Consider the following 24,684-nt stretch of genomic DNA (forward strand, 5'->3'; position numbering starts at 1 on the left):
TCCACAGCAGAGAGTGTCTCAGTCAATTTGAGTCTTGTGGTTAAACAATCCCTTGCATTTCTATAGTGTTGTCGATAAAAGATTCCAAAGGATCACAAAGCCCTTTTCATACAGACAGGACTCATTTTATCCACAACTTAAGCACATGGCCTACCTAGGTGATATGTGGTAGCTTGAGTGTACAAGCAGCATCACTGCATAGCAGATGATGTAAAGTGGAATAATTGTTTCACCTGTTTGAATTAATGGGGAATTTTACGGGAGCCAGATTGTGCATGTCCAGAATTTAGCCAGGACACTGGGATTGACAACTGTATTCATGGAAATGTTATGGGACCTTTAGTGTCAAGGTAATCTTGGTTTAACTGCTCTGACAGAGGACAGCGCCTCATACAACACAGTAACCCACTGTCACCATACTGGAGCATTCAAATTCTGCTCTAGAGAGAATAGTACTGCTTTATCAGCACCGTTTACAGCTGAAACCTGGTTTTCTTTAGAAGTCTTCCATTCCAGTAAAGGCCAGGCCATGTATCCTCCCTGGACATTCAGCAGAAATTCATACGCAGGAAGCAAAGGACAACGACTTTTTTTGTACATGGAATGAATTACAAAGAAAATCAAAGTACAAAACAGGAAAATCAACCTCAGCAGAAGGGGATTACTGTCCTATATCCAAAAAGTAACGTAGTCTCATAAATAATTAAATATAATTAACATTTTCTTGACAAAAGGGTATTTCAATTCAAAAAGATTTTACTGAATAGGATGTATTTTCAGGTCCTAACATGTTTATCTGTTTTCGCACTCAGCTTTGCTTTTTAGAGTGGAACATGTTGAATCTTTATCTAGCATAATTTAAAACGGGGCCTGCATGTATTGTCTTCAGAAAAGCCTGAAATACCTCTCTTGCATAAAAAAATCAACCTTGTAGAAAACTAGAATTGATAGTAAACACTCCTATTATATTCTCTATCGTCCCTCAATCTAACAATAATCCATACACTTATTCTTGTATTTGTATCGGATTAATCATCGGCGGTGAGCTCATCCTGTTTTCATTTCAGCTTTCATAAAGCTCAGCTGATTACGACGTGTTTATTTTCTCCTTTGGCGACCTTTAATCTCCTCACGGATGACGTCATCTTTCGTTGTCAGGAGCAGTCGCATCCAGCGTCGCCCTGCAATGGAAGAAATACGGGAGCTGAGTTGTGTGAGCATCGTCACAAGACTTTTTGTTACCCCCGAGAAGATATTAAAATGTCCACGGGACCCAGGCTTCCACATTACCTCGAAATAAATTCTAGTCACCCAAATCGTGCGTCCTTTTACGAGCTACACGGAGTCGAAGATAGCAAATCAGACCTGTCAATACCGTCAGGTTAGTTGATATGAGAACTTGGGGGTATCCTCTGTCTTCTTTCGTCAGATATACTGTTTCCCAATAAAGTGTCTGGGGTTGCGTATTTTAGTAGTAGTTTTGGTTAGCTGCAGTATTTTAGTCCTGATTTCTTAAGTATAATATAAGCCGCTGATGAAAGGCCCGGTGTGCATCCAACATTTACTGAATGTTAGAGTAACTGTTTTAGATGTTATGGTACATTTTCATAATCATGTAACCGGGTTTACCAATGCATTTCAATTTTAGTGTTACTGTAAATAAATTAAGTCTGTTGGTGTTCTCTTCGAATTTCTTCCAAGTTGTGAAAGGAACTTGAATGTCTCCCCACGGTAATTCGATCTCTGATCTCTGGTTCAGGGATGATTAATGAATTGGCTCACGTTTGTTACCCAAAGCGCGTTTACGCTCATGGAGTCAGGACAACAGGGTCGTCTTGTGTGAGTCAGAAAAACCTTCTGGGCTTGGAGAGAAATATTTCGGCATGGCGTGACCTGACTGTAGTTTGAGTGCTGGGTTTGTAGCTGGACAGACTCGGCTTGTGTGGAGTCTGTGTGCGAGGGTGTTCTGTGGCAGTTCCGGTTGCCTTTCACCTACCAAAGGCTGGGTTGATCGGTGTCATCAGTCATGACAGGTGGTGACATCATGCGCTGGACTTGCCTGTCTGACACCCTGTGTTTCCAGACTGTCATAATGCTTAGACCCATACCAGGAATAAGTAGCTTTCTGATGATGGGTGAATATGGCACAATGATCTGACCAACCCCAGGGGATACACAAAGCAGATGGAAAGGGTTTTGTTGGAAGACAAACACATTTTGCTTTCTAAATCAGGATGGAGCAACTGCAATGTTGCAGAGTCCACTTGTTTTCATTGCATCAGTGATCCTAGTGACTTCGTTGAAGTAATCATTTGGATAGAAGTCAGATTGCCTTTTTTCTGAGGTCTTAGTGCCTTGTTGAAAACTACCTGTAAAACATTTCGGATTCTAGCCCTGGAATTGTCCAGTGTCTTTAAATGGCAGATGCAAAGCAAAAAAGCTGCTGAGAAGAAAAATAAACTGAAAATGAAGTACCATACAGCCATACTTTGTTGGAAACAATTGATTGATTAATGTCCAATAAATTATAGTTCATTGAAGGTATACTAATAGCTATTCAGTCATCCTGTTCAGTTCTGAAACAGTACTTGTACAGTGAAGAGATATTTCACTTTCTTTATTGTGATGGTAAACTGGCATCATTTAAAGAGAAATGTGATACACTTGTGTGAAATCTAAGCAGATACGGTATTTGGTTTGAATATGAATGAGTGCATCTTACAGTCCTTACAATCAACAATTAACGGTTGCTGAAATCTTGCTGTTTATTTCTCCCCAGGTGAGTCAGCTCTTGGTGTAAGAGCTTGGCACTGAGAGTCCAGCCTGTATTGTTGGACGCAGCCAGAAGTCTCTGCTAGGAGAAGTCACAGCCAAAGGTCGGGGGTGGCCAAGCCCACAATCCGATTACACAATGTTCCAGAGCCCTGAGCCTGCTGACAGGCCTCCCCTGTCTGCAGTCCTGGAGCCATCTCAGAGGATCAGTGTCCTCGCTGAGGAAGGCTCTAATCCCCCCAGGCAGTCTCATCCAACCACACAGAGGCATCGGCCGGATACTTCTTCCAGCACAGGGACCGAGCAGGTGAGCCGTGATTTCAGAATGTGTGGGCCTGTCACTTTAAATCACAGCTTCCAGCATTGAAGCTACACGTTGTCTTAAAGTGAATGTTGTAACACCTTTGAAAACCAACCTTAGGTAATTTAGGACAGATTGCATTTGTTCTTTTTACTTTCTTTAATGGTTTGCAAAAAAACAGGTTCCCATTGTGTTTTTTTAGAAGCAGTGAGTAGCTGGTTATAATCTTGCGACACAATGCCACTTGTTTTATGAGATTTATCTCAATGGACATTTTGTTCCCAAGTTATAAAATTCTCCCACATCCCCGGCTGGAAAGGTAATTTACCTGCTGACTGTGCTGTACATGATGTATAAAGATGTTCATACTGTATAGATGTATATGTGAGTCAGTTGCAGAGGAATTTAAGTTTAAGTTTTTTTATCTAACTCTTGTCACAAGAAAATAAAAATACAATGCACTTTAGTTATATGTGTAATGAAATTGAAAATTGTGTTTTGTCAGTGTTATAATGTGTGCAGTTTTATTTAATGGAATGAAAGTTGGTATTTAGCATTTGAGCCTTAATTTGACCTTGACTCACCAGGATGTCTTTAGGTTTTCATGTAGGGGTAACCCCTGGGTGGTGCTAGCAAGCCAGGAGATTCTTCATTCAGACACACTGCTCCTCAAAACAGTACAGTCTGCATTATAACAGAAGTCAAATTAAAGTTTTCCTGCCTTCCCACTCGAATTATATATAAAATATGTATTAGCACTGTGTTATTTTAATCAAGGGTTGCACCTTGGTTAGTATTGCTGCTTTGAAGCTCTGAGGCCCCCAGTTCAATTCTTAAGGTGCTGTCTGCATTGTGCATTTTTGTGATTGTGTCCGTGTGTCTGCCTTGCGATGGACTGGCACCCTGTTCCAGGGTGTACCCTGCCTTGCGCTGGGATGGGCTCGGTTGTTTGGATACAGTAGTTAGAAAATGGGTGGATAGTTCAATCAAGGGAACAGAAGACACAGATCATCTTTGGCAGCATACAAAGTCATGCTGTTACAATTGTAAACATTTATGGTACAGTACATACAGCACAGATGTTTAGCTATTATCAACGTGTTGTGCAGTGAACTGGAATCATGAAGGATATTTCTTGGTTTGCTTTCTGTGTTTGTCAAGGATTTTAAAACAATGATCAAGACATTCATTGTTTCAAATGTGCTGAGTAAATTGTCAGTGCTGGGCGAATAATGCCTTGCTTTGTAAAGCTATGGTTTTTCTGTTACAAGACGTGCCCCGGGATATTCTCAAGATCATTCTGAACTGCCTCTTCAAACTGCTGCAGTATTGTGTAGCTCAGAAGACTGTGGTGTCTTTTAAATTATTAAAACCTTTGCTGAAACTCTAGATTCAGTTTGTTATCAGATGGGAGCTTGACCGTACCCTGAGTACAAGGTATGTATTTTTCTCTGTGTGTTTTAACGTATGTTTGGGGTATAAGAACAATGTGCCTTTATCCTTTTTAATGCAGTACACAGAGTAAATGCTGATAAAGGTTTTGAAAATAATATTTTTCAGCTGTGCTTTTTTGTTTTAAAACTGACAAAAATCAGTGTAGGTTCTACCTGCCTTGTTGTACAAAGCTCGTTGTGATACATTTTAAATAAATGTGTAAAATTACAAATGTTGTTATTTTGAAAAGTTTATTTGTCTAGCTTTTCTTCCTATTGGCTGACTTCATTAAGAATCTCAAGAAACTGCAACACCAGTATTCATGACGTCAGGAAGTGTTTGACTCTCTATTTGAATATACTAATTACTCATTGTGAATGTACTTCCATATATAAAAAAACAAAATAAGATCCTCTTAAACTGGTTTGTGCACCAAGTTAAGTTTAGTGCGTACACGTGGTGTAAGATTTGCTTTGCCACCTTCAGAGCAAGTTCCTTGCTAAGCTGCACTAAAACATGTTCAGTACTAGACAACCTCTTGTGATTTGAGACGAGCCCAGTCCTCCAGCTATTTAGTTACTAAGTATTTCCTGACATCTCCCCATTGTTGGAAGCTGTTGATTCAAGATGGCTGCTGTGCTCTGGTGTTGGCTGAGGTGAATTGGCTCCTGCCTGCTATGGATTTGAAAAGAAGGAATACCTTCAACAGCAGTGTTTTGGTTGCTCTTCACACAGACCATGGCGGCTGCAGACCAGGCAGAAACCTCCCCGTCTTCTTCCGGTTCATTTGAAATCATTGACATCGATGCTGTGCAGTCACTCTATGAGCCAGTCCAGCCTCACTGGTTTTACTCCAAGCAAAAGGACTCCAAAGACACTTGGCTTCCGTTCAGCAGAGAGGATTCAAAGAAACTAGAAGAAGCGTACAGCCTGGGTAAGCAGCTGTTAGGAGTTTTGAGCAAAGATTTCTGACTGGGAAAGTTAGCATTATTAAGGAAACCAATTACTAACTAAATTATTAACTAAAGTGTGACCACTTGTGATCACCACCCTGAAGCTGTAGTGAGTCAGAATCCTACAGCTGAGCGTCTGCAACATTCAGGGCTTTGACTGTTACACACCGGTGCATGGGCTTTCATGCATTTGTACATTGTGTGATGCTTTACACACAATGCATTTGTGCCAAATGTTGAATATGTTAGTGGAATTTATCACTGTTAGCAAAAATGCTATGTATAAAGAGAAGGAGCAATTGTAGGTGTATGTCAGAGAAAGCAAATCTCATGAAATCTATGGCGCAGGTTCGAAAATACGTCTGTAGTGATGATTTTTTTATATTTGATTACTTTTTTTATTTTTTTCATTTAAAGCATTATTACGTCAAATGTACAAAGCTGCTTTTCCTCTTTTGGAAGGTAAAGTGGTCATTTTTGACACGTAGGCTTTTTGTTTTTAGTCATAAAGTAGGAGACACTGTTTTTAACCACCATTTCTTTTTGAAGTGTTTTTTTTTGGTGAGTGAGGTTTACTTGCTGCGGGGTTCCAAGTGCTGGGATTCCTCAGGAAATGGTTGCAGTTTGTGTGATTTGTGTTTTAACTCGAGTCGGTTCAGCCGGAGCGGCGAGGTTTTTTTCGTCCCCGCGCTTGCTCGCTCGCTTGCTCGCGGGTCTCCAGCTCTGCCGCTGACTCGCTGCCTGCTGTTGGTCCTCGGTCCAGGCGAGAAGACAGGGGACGCGGTGGTGGCCACGGAGGGCGGGCGGTACGACGTGCGCCTGGCCGACAGGATGCGCTTTGCGGTGTTTTGGGAGCAGGCCCCCTCCGAGGTCAGACGCTGCACCTGGTTCTACAAGAGCGACAAGGACAGCTGCTACGTCCCCTACCCTGAGGAATTCAGCGAACGCCTAGAGGTCAGCTCTTTTAAACTGGCCGTTTTTAATGACACTTCCTCTCTTTCAGCACACCAGCTGGATCTTTTTGCCTGTAATTAGTTTTTTTATTTCTCTTTGCCTGCAATGTTTTTTATTATCTTCCCCAATACGTTTGTTAGCCATCTGTAAAGGGAGCCTCCTACGAATCTCTCAGTGCCGGGGGTGGGTGTTGATTAGTGAGAGACGTCGAGGCTGCAGGGTCACGACTATCCTGTGTTTCAACAGGAGACATACATGATCGCCGTGACGCTGGATGAGTGGAAGAGGAGGCTTGAGTTTCCCTCTGGCGAAACTGTCATTTTACACAACCCGAAGGTAGGAAGGCTTCTCAAAGGTGCTGCAAGGTTGTGGGGGAACTCTTGTCTCTTCCAGTCTGAACCTTTCAACCATCAACGCCAGCTGCAGCTCCTTCAAGTGGGAAGAAGAGGGGAACCTTATTTGAAACTAAGAACAGGAGGTGTTTCTTGACACAGAGTGTAGAGGGAGTGTGGAGCCAGCTGCCCAGCCATGTTGTTGAAGCAGATAGCCTGTCTTCTTTCAGGAAACAGCTAAATGACATCGTTGGATAAATTAACTACTAAAAATCCAAATGTGGTAGATGGACCAGATGGTCTCCTCTCATTTATAACCCTTTTTTATGTTCTCATTTGCTTCTTTCCTGTACCACACCACTTCTAGCAGCAAGGTGACTTTCCTTGGATAACTTTTGCCAGTCCTGACCAGGCCTGTATGGCGTTATAGTTACTGGTACAGCTGGCGTTATGCAACAGTAAACTTAACAGGCCTTTGTGATGTATAACACTCAATGATGTGATTAGCTGCTGTGTTTTCCTGCCTCTAGCTGATAATGCAGTACCAGCCTATCATGGCCCAAGATGAATGGGTGTCCTCGCCCTCAGAGCACACACGGCCAAGGACAGTGAAGCGGGGCATCGAGAACATATCGGTCGAAATTCCTGAAGGTCAGTTTCTCCGATTTTCACCAGCTTTGAAGGTTGCTAATGGGTAGCATATGATAAAGGTGTTTTGCTTTCACTATGTGTTAAGCCCAATGTGTGTTGGAAAAAAGCAGAGCCCACTGTGATCACGTCAGCTCTTGTGGTGGAGGTCTGAATGTCACATCAGGCTATAGTCAAATCTGTGTATAGACTCTGCAATAGCAGCAACCCGTTCTGTGTTAAATTTGTCTTTCCTCTCCTACAGGGGAACCCGAACAGGTGGACCATTTAGTTTTCATGGTCCACGGGATTGGGCCTGCTTGTGACCTTCGTTTCAGAAGCATTGTTCAGTGTGGTATGTACTTTCACTGTGTGGCGCCGCACACCTTCGAGTTCATGTCAGGTGTTTTACTGTACTTTTATTGATGATTGATTTTGTTTTGTGGCCTTTTCTCCCTTGCTGTGGAGAATCATATGAAGCTAGGGATATCCTTATGATAAGCTAGTCCTAGGAAATGGAATCTTCTAAAATATATATTGTACTTTATATGGATTGATTTCAGATCAGAAATGTAGCAAATGCTATAGGTTTCAGTTCTCATTTGTTGAATTTTTAATGACTCTCTTTATATATACTAGTTTTTTCATACAAAATGTGCAAACCGTGCACGGCATCCCGTTCATGTTAATATTCCCCTTCCTGATTGACTGCTTCTGGACACTAGGCCACTGTGTACGCCTGTGAGGAACAGACGTCAGCCCTTTTGAATGTCATTGTCATAAACCTTATATGCAAAACAGGAAATGGAAGAGCGGCTACTGTACTTCTGAAAAACACTTTGGTTTATGTTGACACATGTGAGGAAGCTTGCTGGGATATAAAGCAAGGAGAGTATAATTCAAATCAAGGTATATTAAGTTAAACTGGTGTAATGGTGTAGTCAGAGCTCATTACGAATACTGTGTACAGTTCTGGTCACCACAATATACTAAAGATATTGCTGCTCTGGAATCAATCCGTAGAAGAGCAAGCAGTAAGATACTTTCTGGGGTTTCATGGAATGTCCTACACTAACAGACTGAAGGAAATGAACCTTTTCAGTCTTGAACAGAAAAGACCACAAAGGGACCGAATGCAAGTATTCAAAAGTCTCATGGGAATTGACAGAGCCAACCCAGAGGACTTCTTCAAGATGAACAATGAAGTATGAACCAGTGGACTCTAGTGAAAGCTACATGGGAAAATCAAGAAGAAGTGGCCCTTCACTATCCAACAAGCTGTGTTTGAAGCCTTGAAGTACATTAACACACTTTACATTAGCTTTAACTTTCAAGAAATCACCTAATTAAATCCTTAGATCAATAAGATACTAACTCCCAAACGGGCCAGATGGACTGAATGACCCACTCCTCTTGTTTGTGATCTTTTTAAAAAGTATTTTATTGCTGAGGTGTCTGTTTACCTGTGTCCATTTCTGTCTTTCTAGTGAATGATTTTAGGAGTGCGTCACTGAGCTTGCTCCACACCCACTTCAAGAAGGCTCAGGAGGAAAAGAATATTGGTCGGGTAGAGTTCCTTCCTGTCAACTGGCACAGTGCCCTCCACGCAGATGCCACTGGAGTGGATAAGTAAGGAGACAGCCGCTAGCACTGCCCCAACACTGCTTCCATTTCAACATGGCCGATTATCGGGACACCTCATACAGTTCCGGTTTCTCCAGGTTCCTGTGAATTAGGAATGTGTTGAAAAATAATTTAAAACAAATTAAATTATTCCATTTGAGTCAAACTTGTCTTGTGCCAACAGGATTGTTTTCTTCATTTTTTCCTTGTCTTTTAGTGTATTAATCGAGTGTACTGTATATCACCATAAACTTGTAAGCAGGTAGTCGCTTTTAGCAATGAATACTTTGCAATGTTAATTGAAGTAAAATGAGACAGTTTTGGGGGGTTACTAAACCTGATGTGCATCATATGAGGCTTGTCTTGCCTGTGGGCTTTTGTTCCACATCTGGTCTTAACCTGTTTGATACTTTCAGAGGTCTTCAGTTTTCCTGATTTAAAAAATGTTAGAAAACGTGCTGGACTCTGGCCTTCAAGGACTAGAGTTGTGTGTTGTACTTACGTTACGGATCCATATTGACATTGACTTGGGTTTTATTCCTGAGAAACAGCTTGACTGTGTTAAATTTATGTTCCAGGAAAACTTATTCTTAGCTTGCAAAGTTCAGTTTTTATCATTGCAATCCCTTCCAACAATAATACCCCGTACGAGGTATTTGCAGTAAAGACTGCAAAACCCCCTATACAGATGCTGTGCATGTTTTGAATTAAAGCAATGGGTGTGTCTGTGTCTGTGCATGTGCTGCCCCACAGAGATATCCAGAAGATCACGCTGCCCAGTATCAGCAGGCTGCGCCACTTCACCAACGACACCCTGCTGGACCTCTTCTTCTACAACAGCCCCACCTACTGTCAGACCATCGTGGACACGGTGGCCTCCGAGGTCAACCGGCTGTACAGTCTGTTCCTCAAGAGGAACCCCCAGTTCCAAGGAGCCGTCTCCGTGGCCGGACACAGCCTTGGTCAGTCCCAGCTGTCCTGGGTGTCACAGTTTCCCGTGAGATAGAGAGATACTTTATTGATCCCGTGAGGGAAATTGCAATGAGAGTGAGAAACAAAAAACACCTAATGTCACAGAATCCAAGAAAGTATTGCACTAACAGACACAGTGAACATGGCCTGTTTCTTTATCTTTTTTGCTTTTTAAGCTTTTGATCGATGTTTCATCTTTCAGTGTGCTGATTTTTTACTTGTCTGGAATATAATTGCCTGTCGTGTAATTGCACTGAAACACTGAAAAGAAGCCTAAAGGAGCAGATAACTGGCTTATGATGAATATAAATACAGGGTTTGTACTTGGAATGAATAGGATTGAGTATTTGTTGAAAACTATTGTGCCAGTTGTAACCTTCTGAAAGGTGAACCTTGTTTTTTATTTCAATATTGTCATGTCCAGGCTCCCTTATCCTCTTTGATCTGCTGACGAATCAAAAGAGTAACCAAGACAACACTAAGCCAGCAGAGGTACTGTATTTGGAAGATTCCTTTTTTCATTAAAGGAAATCAAACAGAATGTTGCACCAACATGGAGACACCTTAGTTTTGTGCTGCTGTCTACAATTTATGTTTCTAATGACAGTTTTGCGACTCAAATGAGACATAAAACATTTTCCACTGCACGTGACAATTGCTTTGAGAAATATATGTGTAAATGAGTTCTTCGGAACCCGTGAAGAACATTTTAAAATTTGTCATTATGATAGGGCTTCCGAGGAGGAATCAGTTTAATAGATTTGTCATTGTACAGCATGTGACCAAAGAGAAGAAATGGAATCCAGTAAGCCTGAAACTGAATTGCTTTAATTATATAAAATAGCATTGCCAATGTCTCCTCAATGCTAAATGGATTTGTCTAGGATTAGAGCTCCATCTAGTGACAGACAGGTGGTGGAGGTATTTAATTTAAGAGATAATAATAATTGCTTAGACTTATATAGCGCTTTTCTGGACACTCCACTCAAAGCGCTTTTACAGGCAATGGGGACTCCCCTCCACCACCACCAATGTGCAGCCCCACCCGGATGATGCAACGGCAGCCATAGTGCGCCAGAACGCTCATCACACCAGCTATTGGTGGGGGGGAGAGCAGAGTAATGAAGCCAATTATTAGAGGGGGATTATTAGGAAGCCATGATTGGTAAGGGCCAATGGGAAATTTGGCCAGGACGCCGGGGTTACACCTCTACTCTTTTCGAGAAACACCCTGGGATTTTTAATGACCACAGAGAGTCAGGACCTCGGTTTTACGTCTCATCCGAAGGTCAGCGCCTGTTTACTACAGTATAGTGTCCCCATCACTGGGGCATTAGGACCCACATGGACTCGGTGAGCGCCCCCTGCTGGCCCCACTAACACCCCTTCCAGCAGCAATCTTAGTTTTTTCCAGGAGGTCTCCCATCCAGGTACTGACCAGGCTCATACCTGCTTAGCTTCACAACTGGGTTGCCAGTTGTGAGTTGCAGGGTGATATGGCTGCTGATGTGCATTATTGTACTGTAGTTGTCAAGAATGAGAGTGTTAACATTACCATTCGTTTCATTTAATGGAAAAAGTCAGATCTTAAACTGTGAAATATTCAGATAATTTCAAAACCTTTAGGAATTACTTTTTATTTTTCATTTTTCTTGACCCTAAAGTAATTCCTTCAATTGTTTTTTGAATTCAGTATTGCTGCCTGGCTTTTAGAACAGTGCCTTTGGAGTTAGTATCTGCAAAGGAAGTGAATAGTATACCTGAGTAATGAGTTGCATTGTTTTTTTATACATGCAGTGGACAATAATGCTCAGTAAAATGAAAAAAGCTTAACAGTAGACTGAGGAATAAATGTGGTTTTAATTTAAAAAAATACCAATAAGTAATCAAGTTCTGAATCTGCACACTATGAATATGCACCCTGTGTTTCAATGGAGCTGAATCCTGTGTCCTCTCTGAGACCAGGCTGTGGTTTGCTGTCCGATAAATCTTAAATAAGTGTTGTTTTGTCTTGTGTTTCAAGTTGTCACAATGCAAAGCAAGAAATGCCTCTGTCAGAGGGGATGTTCAGAGCCTAGAAGAAGCCTTGGAGAAAATGGGGTTGGGAGATTATATCAGTGTGTTTAAAAAAGAAGAGCTTGACGTTGAATCTCTGGTAAGTGTCTGCAGATGTCTTTTTTTGGTTGAGGCCTGACATTTCCACTGGCACTGGTCTTCTTGAGCACTGCATGGCATTTAACTCATCTTTAGGTTAATTAAGCCTTAGCGGATACTTTTTTTTAATTTGCAGATGATGAGTTTTGAAAAGGGCATTCAGATTAGCTCTGATTAAAAGTATAAAAAATGAATTATCATGAGACAATTTACTGTATGTGAGGACTCTCATTTGCTTTAACAAGTTTATAGAAAAAAAAACGCTTCAAGACAAAGGAGGCAATGTGTCAGCTGTCACCCTGCACAAGGCGTGAAAGTAAATAACACTTTTACAACTGAAAATCTGGAAACAACTATATTGTTCCAAACAGAAATTCCAGGCAGTGAAACAAACAGTAGATTGACAGAGGAAGTAAAAAGAGTACTCAACACCTAATTAAAATAATACGTTTACAAAATGCTGCTGGAAATTCAATTTGTTTGCTTAGTATGATTTGTTCTGCTTTCTTTACTTGTGTTGCAGTTCTGCGTAGGGAAGTTCTGTAAGGCTGTTAATGGTTATTAGACGTGGCTGATGAGGACACTGTTTGCGTCTTCCTGTTTCCTTTGGTACTTTAGGCCCTGTGCACAGAGAGGGACTTGATGGAAATGGGAGTCCCTCTTGGACCCAGAAAGAAAATTCTGAGCTTCATGAAGAAGAGAGAGATCCTGCAGGTTTGATAACACAGTCTTCCTGACGCTTATAACATTACTGGACAATAAAAATATAATTCACATACAGCGCGCCGCATCAGTTATGTTGTTGTACTAAACAAATTAGTTCTCTGAACTGTTGTCTTCTAAATTCAGCAGTTGTAGCTGGAAGAGTTTTCATTTGTGTTCTGTTTCTAATTTCACACATCTTATAGAAGTTACAGATTAGGAAAGGATACTACTGCAGTGTCAAATGTGCCCAAAACACTCAGTTCCTTTTGTAGATCTCAGTTTGTTAAAAAAAAGACAGACGTTTGTTAAATATCTATTTAATACTATCCATTTTAATTCTGAAACATGTAGTTAATACTACCCTCACACCATAGAGATAAGGAGTGAATATATATTGTTAAAAAAGGGGGGTTATAAAAAAGGAAAAAATGAGAAAATGACCGAACAGATTAATCAATAAAATAAATCATAACCCACAACTTAAAGATCATAACCCACAAACGTAAAGATTTTGGCCATGAATATACCCAAGCGGTTGTTGTAGTTAGAGGCACACAAATTCTTTATTTTCTGGCAAAGCTTTGGTGAAACTTCGTTAAAATATTTATTAAGAATAATAGTACACACTAAACAGACCAGAAACATAAATGTGCAACCAAAGTTACACTATGTAAAGATTTACAAATGAGGTGTCCCAGAGGTCTAATGTCCTAACTGCCCAGAAAAATCAGAAAAAAAATCAATCTCTTATATAATGCCTACAAAGGCCCAAAGAAGAAATACCTTCTGAACTAACCAGAATACAACCTACAGATGAATCATTCTCTCTGTAAACCTGCATGCCATTAACCATTTTAACGGAGAGATTCTTTACACAGGAAATCAGAGTTCCCTAGGCCTATAGAATAGCAAGCTCTCTTAACAAGGTTCATATACTTAGCTCCAATCTGGTCTTAAAGGGATATATGGAACAAAGAGCTCCCATCTTCTATATCTTCCTTTCTCCCCTTCACTCTGCCTCATCATCCTCATATATAGAATCTATCTGGGCTGTTGATTGACATTTAAACATTTACCAACAACCTATGTAACCAAGGTTAATCAAGGTAAACTTTAAGATTGCTTTGATCACTCTATCTGGACTCCCTGCATGTCAGCCAAATATCCCTTTGCTTTGAAGCTGGAAAAGTTGATACTAGTCAGGTGTTACCCATTGTATCTGGATTCTTCGAGACACTTCCTTAGACACCTATAGCTATAACAATATACTCTATAAAGATGTTGTAACCATATGCCATTTCTCTGCCTCTGCCTGCAGGGATGTAGAGCAGGACCTGCACACCTTGCACATGGTTTTCATGGGTCCAAAGACAACACTGGGCCTTTGGGTTCAGAGCCCCCCGGAGACACAGAAGACCACCTGCTCCTGCGGACCCTGTCCTCCACCAGCGTCAGCCCTGTTGACTATGAGTACTTTGATGTCGGAATCGGGCAGGTAAAACAAAAGCTCTTGAGAATAGCGTAAAAGATGTATTTTCCAAAAAAATCAGTCTGGCAGTTCTTAGGCAATTCTAAAATTTCCAGATTTATCATGGGGCTTCAGAGAACTGTGCTTTCTGTGAATTTAGCTTTCTGCACCACAGAAGAGAAACTTTTCCTTAATAGTGGGATGCAGTAGGCCCCTGCAGATAATTCCACATTCTGTTCATGAGCTCATTTCCGATGTGTAGCTGATGATGCTGTGGACTTTTCCTGGCTTCAGTCAACCTGAGGAGAGTATGACTTTGTCAACTGTGATTTTTTTTTCTTACAAAAAAAAATCTCCAAGGAAATGCATTTTTTGCATTCTTTTTTTGCGTGCTTTTTCATATTTGGCTGAGGTGCCAGGACACTAACAGTCCTCCTGTTTTTGCCCCCTGCCTGCCTGCCTGCCTGGAGAACAGAATCAGGGGATTGGTACAGGCCAGGTTGGTGCAGTGTGTTGCAATGGGCTCTTTTTCTCCTCTGCATCTTTGGCCCCCACCCCTGCCTGCTTTGTATTAAAAGAAAGGCCCCTCATTACCGTTCCTCCTCATGGTGATCAGCCATCTTTATTTGTATTATTCCACTGTGTGTGATTATAGTAAGCGGAATTCATTATTTTATCCACCAACTTGCTTGTGCTGTGCCCACTCTTGGAAAGAGCTGGTCTTTCCTTCGGTCATTCTCTCATCCTAAGAATGTCTGTGGCATTTTGCACTGGAATGTAATCATGGAGCTTTGACTATTGCCTCCATTGTTACCATTGCCTTAAGTGATCGAAACTATTTGTCAAAAAGTAAAATGTCTTGAGAGGTGTAAAAACTGTTTTCTGTAGAGAAAATGCTCTTGTTTCTATGTTATGAACTGAATCTATACTATTTAAACTGTAGGTACTTTACAATGTATACTTTTGCATGGCTGTCAAATTATACATTGTTTCTAAAAATATTTGAGTTCTTATTTACTAATCATGATTTTTTTGTCAGTGAACTGCCAAATTCCAATTGGAATTGCAAATTCTGTGTAATAGCTTTAATAGCGTAATAGCTTTTACATAAAACTGAAAATCAGATTTTGAACATGGGGATGGGAGTTAAAGATGTTTTGAAATGCTAGAATTACTTTTTACTTATTTTGAATTGGAGGTAGAGGGTACTGTTGTTAGCACTATATGTGGTACCTGCTCTTTTTAATAATGTATCACACCAAGATTCTTACCAGAATGAGAACATTATCCTGTATTTGTACAAAATCTAGACTGAAGTTTCTTGCACAGATCACAGCAGTGGTCAGCGAACATTTCACATTGGCGAATTCTGTCAAAGCACCTTTCTGTGTCCTACGTCATGGAGCAATCCCCTGCCTTGGGTGTCATTCGCCATCACAAGGATGTTTTTTACATTTAAGCAATAAATTAAAAAAAAAAGAATTTTCTCAGGAGGTGCCACACAGTTTTATTAGTCAGTGTGATCAAAAGAAGTTGGACCTGTGATAAAGTGACAGGAGTGTGAGTGAAAATGACAAGCTGTTTCATCTGAACTATTGATGTAGTTCCACTTGAAGAGTGTTTTAGTATAATACGGCAACTCAAGAGAATCCCATATGGTGGAGATCTTAAATATTACATCTGACTGCTGACCTTGAACCCCTAGGTATGTATCCGATACCCCCAGCTGACGTTCGAGCCACAGGCTTTCTTTGCCTTCGGGTCCCCCATCGGAATGTTCCTCACCGTTCGGGGTCTGAAGAGAATCGACCCCAACTACAGCTTTCCCACCTGCAAGAGCTTTTACAACATCTACCACCCGGTGAGCTCAGGGGCCATCAAGTCCACGGAGGACAGCCAGCTCAGTCCCGCTGCCGTGATTTTATACATTACATCTGTATTTGTGTAACTAGCTATCAGGCATTTTTTCTGTCCAGTTTGGTAGTGTTTTTAATAATAATATTTCCTTACAATTATATAGCTCTTTTCTGGACACTTCATTTAAAGCACTTTACAGGTAATGGGAACCACCAATGTGCAGCCCCACCTGGATGATGCGATGGCAACCATAGTGCACACAGTACGCTCCCCACACATCAGCCATCAGTGGGGAGGAAAGCAGAGTGATGAAGCCAGTTTAGAGATGGGGATTATTAGGAGACCATGATTGGTAAAGGTCAATTGGAAATTTGTCCAAGGTACTGGGATAACACTCTTTTCGAGAAACGCTCTGGGATTTTTACTGACCACAGAGCGTCAGGACCTCAGTTTTATGTCTCATCCAAAGGACGGCAACCTTTTTACAGTATAGTGTCCCCGTCACTATACTGGGGCATTAGGGCCCACACAGACCACAGGGTGAGTGCCTCCTACTGGCCCCCCATCTAGGTCTCCCATCTAGGTACTGATCAGCCTCACACCTGCAGAGCTTCAGTGGGTTGTCAGGTGTGAGTTTCAGTGTTATATGGCTGCTGGCATGTTTTCAGCATGTGTTGTGCTGTTTCCAGCCCTTGAGTGTGTAAAAGCAAGATAGCTACTTTCGCTTGCTTTCATTTGTCTTTTGCCAAGCCACTTCTCCTGAATAGTCCCCTCTTCCATGGGTTAGAACTGAATTCCACCTTCAGTACAGGAAAGTGTGTTTTGTATTGAGAAAGACAACAGGTGTTTTATGAGAGCAATTATTATGAGTTTCTTCAGATAGGAGATATTCTCCAAACAGAGAAAAGATACAACATTCATCTCCCAGAGGAGCGTCTCTCAGTGTAGACACACAAATCAGCTTGCATGGGAGTCTTTCAGGATGGAAATGTTTGAAATATCTAGAGACGTTCTGTGCCAGGGGTCTCAACCATTACCATTATCATTATCATACCGTTTATTCCCTAGGGTAAAATAAATATTTCAGATATGTACATAAACATTGAGCATATACATTGTGTATGCAACAGCACATTAACAAAATAGGACACCAATAGAGCGCATTTCAGTCCATTTCTCTTGCATAGTGTTTTAAGAATGTTAGCGCAAGTAAGCGATTGTCCTTCCTAAAATTTAGCTCCAAAATATTTGAGTCTGCTTATGATTTCTGTTCTTCCGATCTCCGTGAAGTTCGACCCAGTGGCCTACAGGATAGAGCCCATGATTGTCTCTGACGTGGAGATTGATCCCATGCTGATTCCCCACCACAAAGGCCGGAAGAGGATGCACCTTGGTGAGTCTTGTTAACTGGTCTCTTTCTTGTTAATGAGCTACAACAGTAGCAGGATTTTGCCCTTATCAAAGATGACATGCAAGATTTGGTTCTCAAAATAGAATGTGTTACATATGCAAGCAAGAAGCAGTCAGATGGACAGTCATGAAATCACAGTCAGCTGTACTACGTTGCAGAGTTTAAGATTGGTGTGATACAGGTGTTTGCAGAATGCATGATGCAGGAAAAGTGATTTAATGATATGCCAAAAGACAATACAGTGCATGTGTGCACTGAAATGTTTTTATCCACTGGTGAGTTGATAAGTCTATAAGGCATGGCAGCAAGACTAAGACTTGATTGTTTTTTCATGGTAACCTGAAACCCTGCAACTGTCAACAGAGCTGAAAGAGAGTCTAACTCGGATGAGCACGGACTTGAAGAACAACGTGCTGGGCTCTCTGAGAACAGCCTGGCAATCCTTCTCACGCTTCCCTACCCCTGCTCTGCCCCCGCTGGCTGATGGAGAAACTGCGCCTGGGCCGCCTGCAGTAGAGACAGATGGTGAGCATCATTTTCTCCCTGTTTTTTTTTCAAAAGTCATTTTGTCTTACTGGAAACGTGTTTGCTGCACAGTGCTGCAGAAATCACTGTGCTTTTCCAGACCCTTCCAGGCTTTCCATTTTAATGCATTCCTATAAAATGACTTCCGTGTAACTGCTTTTCATTTACATTCAGGGTACTGTGTGGCTCACACTTCATCTATTCTGCAGACATTGAGTGCTCTTTGAAACCATTTTCGAACAATAAAAAGGCATATAAAAAACAATTAATTTGTGTTCTTTTATTAGCCTCACAGATCCTTATGTAAGGTGTTAACTGGGAATTTCTGCAGAAGAACAACATCCCTCTTCTTTTCATACAGGAACTTTTATGTCCCCAAAGCCCAGGTCTAAAGCTGAAAATTAGTCCACAAGGTCATCTGGAAAATTAGCAGACTACAGTAGGGTCATGGCATTCATGAAAGTTTTGTCCAGAGAACCATCACAAATAACCAGATTCGCATATAATCAAGTCCACCCCTATACCTTTGCATAATGTACTACAGTATATGGTATGTACAGTACCATTAAAAGTCATAAAAGTATGTCACTTATATGGTAATTAAAGTACTAATACATTGGCTACTACTGTACTTTAAAATAAAGGCACCATGTCATCTTTGTATATTATTGAACAAGCCATTCTGGTTATTTTCTGTCTTAACTGACACCATAGTGTTGTCAGATAAATAGGTCTTCCATCATTGTTGGGCTCCCAGGGTTACAAGGTCCTTTGGATAAGCACCAGTGAGCTTTTCTTTTGGATTCACCATGATAATCACAGATTTTCTTTTTTGTGTGCCTGAAACGTTTCTGCTTTCAATTTGAAGGCTTACTTTGTTTTTTTTTTACTTATCCTAAATACTGCTCCTGTAATATAAGGAGAAAGCAGATGAATAGGAGGCCCTGTGTATGACCGTTTCTGACAGTTTCTTTCCTTGCTTATAATCTTTGCATGGAGTTGTCTGTGCAATGTGCTGGACTGATATGGTGATTTTCTTCTGTGATGCAGCTGAAAGGGATAGCAGGAAAAAGTGTAAGCCTGACTTTTGGAAAGGTGTACTGGAATGGCCAAAAATAATCAAATTTAATTACTTCCAAGGTAAGGAAAGTAACCAGTGAGGTAATGTGTGAGACAGTAACAGTGCTGTAATGTTGCTCCTTATCCTCCAGAACATGTGCCCATTCAAAAAAAAACTTTATTTAAGAAAATATGATTTGGTTAGAGAGAAAATCATTTTATCAGGGGATGAGAGTGCTGTTCTTGAGTTTGCTCTCCAAATTTGCAAAAACAAACAAAAACTAATGTATTAGGAATATGTGGTAAAACAAAAAGTTGCCACCATCATACATATTTCTGTCACTTTCGTTAAATGTACGTTTACTGTACATGGGCCTTATAGATAAAACTAAAATGATGAGAAATGACACCATTGTTCTTACAATACAAAATTGTATTGGGTGTACTGTTATTTGAATATTTTTATTAACTTCATATCTGAGTAAATCCCTTGTTTTTTTTTATATCATCCCTTATTAAGCTTTTAAAATCCTTAAATAAAGTGCAATCCCAGCTTTGTGAACTTTATTCTGCTATCATTTATCAGCAGAGACTTCTTTCATCTGGTCATTTTGGCTGCTATTATTTTTTCTTCCTCTTCCTCTTATTTTATTCCTCACACACCATTATTACCACTGCGGCCAGCACTGTTTCATCTTGTTTCCCCACATGGTAGACGTTTGGTTTCTTATATTCGTGTAATATAGGGAAAAATATGCCTGTTTTTTCTAATAGTTCTTCTTTGAGCCAGAACAAAAGCTTTTCAGTTATTTTGGTGAAAAAGACTTGTTTCGCCTTGTTTGTGATCTGCTTTGACACCAGCAGTCTGGCCTCTCCTTACTACCTGTGAGTGTGCTCCATGTTTCCACATTGCAGCTTTGCTTGAAGTGCAGCATGCTAAAGGCTAGTTTCTGTCCTATTCCTTCAGTGACTTGTGCTTTCCCTGGTGTACTCTTCTACATGCAGAATCTTCTGAAGTAGGCAAATGTGAAAACAACTTATTATTGCTCTCCTACTCTCTGTATACTGGTTTCAAATTTATATACTGGTTCCTTTGGCAAGGAACCTCAGTCTGAATCTCCGTCTGTATTTCTCAATGGCAGCAATAACAGTTAGTCCTTTTATTGAGACCATACTTCATTGTTTTCTGAAGGAAATAATCCAATTAATAACATCTGTAGATTTTTAAAGCTTTTCTGAGAGGAATTACTGGCAGTGCTTATTGACTAAAAAGCTTTGCATGTAAAAATAATGACAGAGGTTACTTCTAGTAATAGAATAATGAAAACAAGCAGTACCACAAACTCATAATGAATATTTACCTTCACTGCATCGTGCTATTTATTGTCTCATCTATGTTATAGATGAGTATTTGAAATGTGTAAAGCTTTTTATACCAGTATAAAAATGACTCACTTTGGTGAGTCAGCTTCACATGATTAGCTGAGGAATTGATTAGCCATATTATAATAATAATAATAAACTTTATTTTATATAGCGCCTTTAAAGGTGGCTTCTCAAAGCGCTTTACAGGATGACAATAACAATAAATAAGAAGACTACAACAATAAAGAAGAAAATTTCACAAGACAGGACACAATTATAATTACAGCAATACAACAATAACAATAGAGGAGACCGTGGAAGATGGTATTAAGAAGAGCAGAGGGGTGAAGAATGGAACCAGTTAAGTAAAGGCTTTTCTGAAAAGGAGGGTTTTGAGTCTGGATTTGAAGGAGTTTAGAGAAGGTGACTCTCTAATATCCTTGGGCAAGGAGTTCCAGAGCTTGGGGGCATAGCAGGAGAAGGCCCTGTCGCCCATACAATGTAGACGGGCTTGGGGGACAGTAAGGAGGGCAGAATTTGAAGAGCGGAGGTTGCGAGGTGGGGAGTAGGGCGATAAAAGTTCAGACAGGTATTGAGGTGCCCATATTAAATGGACAGTTGATTGCTACAAAAAATACTGAAACTTTCAAAATGGCTTTCGAGAATAAATAATGGTTTCATCCTGAAAGGTTTTTGTTCACTAGTGTGAGATGAAGTGCTATGGACGCCTGCTAAGAAGGGGCAGAAATTCATTCCCATGGCCCGAGGAACTGACCTGTTGTCTGAATCCATGCAGGGGCCAAACTAGAGGAGGCTGAACCGCAGCCAAAGGAGGTGGACAAAGAGGAGGAAGAGGAGAACGTTAGTATTGGGATGCTGAATGGGGGGCGACGGATTGACTACGTTCTCCAGGAGAAGCCCATCGAGAGCTTCAATGAATATTTATTTGCACTCCAGAGTCACCTTTGCTACTGGTAAGTGTGGGACAGAAACACCAACAGCCTAGTTAAGATGGGCTGCGCTGTGGTCGTGTATGTGGAATATACCTTGAGCAACATCTGTCTGGAAGTTTCTGCTCCATCAGTTAGGTTTAAAGAAGACTTTCCTGGACAGTGATTGGAAATGCTTTAAAAAGTAGCATTCGGAATACTTTAACTTCGGTTGTGTTAGTAACAATGTTTGCCAGTATATTCGAATTCTGATGAAAACGTGAATTTAATTTGGATTGTGTTTGCTGCAAAACAACTTTGAACTTTATGATCCTTTTAAAAATTATACTGGACATATTAGCATAAAGGAACATTTTATTTCTATTTAACTATATTCCCAGTATCTTAAGCATAGCAGAAATCTAACCGCAAGAAAGAAATGAGAAAGCCAAAGTTATTGTGTCTAGATTTTCTTTGTATGAACCGTACTCTAAAAGGACAGAGGCATGATTTTTAAAAAGCTATAAAATCACTGATAACTTCAAATTATTTTCAAATTACATGGAACACTTGAGTCTGTCAAAACATCTTAAAGTGTTTTTTTCCTGTGTGGTGTACTTCGCAAAAAAAATACAGTGGCGCCAAACATATTTCTGTGTTTTGAAATCAGCACTGTATATATTGTGGGGTTTCAGGAGGTCAGGGTTCAGGCCTATAGGCCCCACACATGAAGAGAAGGAACAGCTAACTCTCCATACATCCCATACATTATACTGTACTGTGGTAGAGTATTTTGGTGCAGCTTGTTTCTGTTTGAAATGGGCATATTCCACTGACCTATTTATCAATCGTAACCCTTGCAGTGACCTGAAATACGTCCGCGTGCTTTAATGAAGGTGTCTGTTTAATTAAGTGCACGTACAGTAGCATCACTCACAATCAAGTGAGAAATGTCTCCATCCAATCGTTGATAAGTCTTGTTAATGGAGACTTATTTGTGGGCATGTGGTGGAGTGACTTTTCGCTCAGCCACAAGAACATTTGCAGTAATGCAGGCTGACATCTTGAAAGCAAATGTAGTGGATGTGTTTAAGAACTTACCAGCACATGAGTAATGAAAACAACAAGATTCTGCTACTTACTGTAACTGCCCAGACTAGTCAGACAAAAGGGGACCAGTTCATTTTTGTTGCTTATGTTGCAGTTATCTTGCCAGTGTGTGTAAATATTTTGAGGGCTCTTGCAATAATAAAGGCCCAGAACAGTATCTTAATTTCTTCCCTCATTGTCTTCTAGGGAGTCTGAAGACACAGCTCTACTGGTCCTGAAGGAGATTTATGAGAAACTCGGAATCACCCTAGAACAACCACAACAGTAGACCTTGAAATACTCAATAACAGCCCGTTGCAACAAACATTTTCCTTGTTCATATCCATTTTGGTTTTATTTATAGAACCTTTCTAAATCGTCATTTTGGGGGTTGAGGTGATACCTATTGATTTATATAGAGCATTTGAAGGACTTTGATATTAATGGCTTATGATCATTTCAGTGACTTTGTACATTTGCGTTGCAAAAATGATGCAGACCCCTGACATGCCACGTTTTTTAAACTGCAGGTATGTTTCATTATTGCATGAAAGCTTTGTTATTTTGTTGCATTATGTTGAACTTCACCAAAGGTGAAATTAAGTCCTGTTTTCTCTGTATTGGGGTCCAGTTAAAGAAGATCTTTAAGGCAGAGCATGTCAGTCACATAAACTACCTTTTTTCTCTCTTTCTGCTGAAGTGGACTTGTGCATGCTAGTGATTAGACTGCCAAAAACTACACTACCTGCCATTCCAGCGCACTTCTGATGCTGTATATCTCACTCCTGTGTCCAAGGTTTCAGACTAAAAGAATGGTTAAGATACCTTCTTGGGTTAGATGGTGCTTTCAGACTCGGAAGACTTGCACAGAAATACACATCTGTTCCCTTTTTTTGAATCTGAAAAGTATAAAAGTATAACAGCCATCACACGATTCTTCAGTTTTACTTCTTGCATTTGTATGTAAGTTCATGTTTGTAAGAAGAAAACAGCATCCACCTCACACAGCTTTTTAAACTCAGTTCATCAAAACAAATAGGACATCTTGCAAAGCAGGTTGGTCTCTTTAATGTGCTTTCAAAAAAAGGAGGCAGCATTTAAGGTGGCAAGTTTTCCAAAAGTTTCTAAAAGTCTGCAGGACCTTCTTTGAGTTGAGCTTTTTGGGGGGTCATACTTAATTGTGCAATATATGGATTTTATGAACGCAGGTTCAAGCCATGTCTCATTATAGCAACACTAGAATTCTAATTGGTTCAGCAATTCAGTACTTAAGAAAACATCCAAAAATTGAAAAAACACAGTTGTAGTTTCATGGAGGAAGGCTTTAATTTTTCTCCATTACGATAAAATTGATAATTGATAAAATTATCATTTGATAAAATTGATAACATTTTAGTCTTTCTTCGATGCATTAATGTGTGACACATGACATTTCTCATGACATACTTTTTGCTCCACATATTTATTAATTTAGTAATCCTGCAGAGCTGTAGTCCAGTTGTGGTCACCCAAAATGATTCCCAAAATTGGAAGATTTGTAAAATATCAATCTAAGCAAGTAATTTGTTTAATTGTGGTACTACAGTGTGTTAAGATTTTTATTCTAAAATATCTGTACATTACTTAATTTAACAAACCAGGTTAATTGATTAATTAACCTCAACTAAAATGTTTAGAGTCTTTAGAAATGTATGATTTAATTTTTAACCTGGACCTGGTTTGGAGATGACAGATTTAGAGTGACCTACTGTACATACTGTAACAGCAGGGGATACCATTTTGAGAACTGCATTGCATATTCCCCCTTAAATTTCCTCCCCTAAACTAGAATATCCTGTATTTTCTTCACATCTTCCCTTCAGAACATAAGAAAGGTTAGAAACAAGAGGAGGCCGTCCATCCCATATACTGTAGCCCTTTTGGTAGTTTGGTATTAAGTGATCCAAGCGCATCTTTGGCTTCAGTCTTAGATGGTGATCACTTGAATTCAAAATGAAATTCTTGTTAGAATTTCACCTTTTGCTTTGTTTATCTCTGATCAGTTTTTCCAAGATGGCCTGCTCACTACTTCTTGTGTTCGTCCAGTCTCTGGTTCAGTCTGGCACTATGGAATAAACACCAGTGTCACCTAGGTCCATTGGGAATGTGAACGGA

General features: G+C 40.2%; 1 protein-coding gene across 2 annotated transcripts; it reads left to right on the forward strand.

Annotated features, from left to right (window-relative positions):
* Nucleotides 1-1,140: 1,140 nt before the first annotated feature.
* On the forward strand, nucleotides 1,141-22,855 carry ddhd2 (DDHD domain containing 2). 2 transcript variants are annotated; one of them, XM_088624181.1, is made up of 19 exons: nucleotides 1,141-1,381; nucleotides 2,780-3,079; nucleotides 5,243-5,441; nucleotides 6,224-6,414; nucleotides 6,661-6,750; nucleotides 7,277-7,397; nucleotides 7,639-7,728; nucleotides 8,861-9,002; nucleotides 9,750-9,958; nucleotides 10,393-10,460; nucleotides 11,992-12,123; nucleotides 12,741-12,836; nucleotides 14,146-14,322; nucleotides 16,001-16,156; nucleotides 17,443-17,545; nucleotides 17,927-18,088; nucleotides 19,139-19,228; nucleotides 21,309-21,486; nucleotides 22,738-22,855. In XM_088624181.1, the coding sequence occupies exons 2-19, from the start codon at nucleotides 2,912-2,914 to the stop codon at nucleotides 22,817-22,819; spliced, it is 2,454 nt and encodes an 817-aa protein (XP_088480307.1). In that variant the 5' UTR covers nucleotides 1,141-1,381; nucleotides 2,780-2,911; the 3' UTR covers nucleotides 22,820-22,855. The 2 variants fall into 2 exon arrangements, with proteins under 2 accessions (XP_088480307.1, XP_088480309.1); XM_088624183.1 differs by lacking the exon at nucleotides 19,139-19,228 and having other exon boundaries at nucleotides 1,142-1,381.
* Nucleotides 22,856-24,684: the final 1,829 nt, after the last annotated feature.

Source organism: Lepisosteus platostomus, chromosome 3, assembly GCF_059453375.1.
Source record: "Lepisosteus platostomus isolate fLepPlt1 chromosome 3, fLepPlt1.hap1, whole genome shotgun sequence".
Lineage (NCBI taxonomy): Eukaryota > Metazoa > Chordata > Actinopteri > Semionotiformes > Lepisosteidae > Lepisosteus > Lepisosteus platostomus.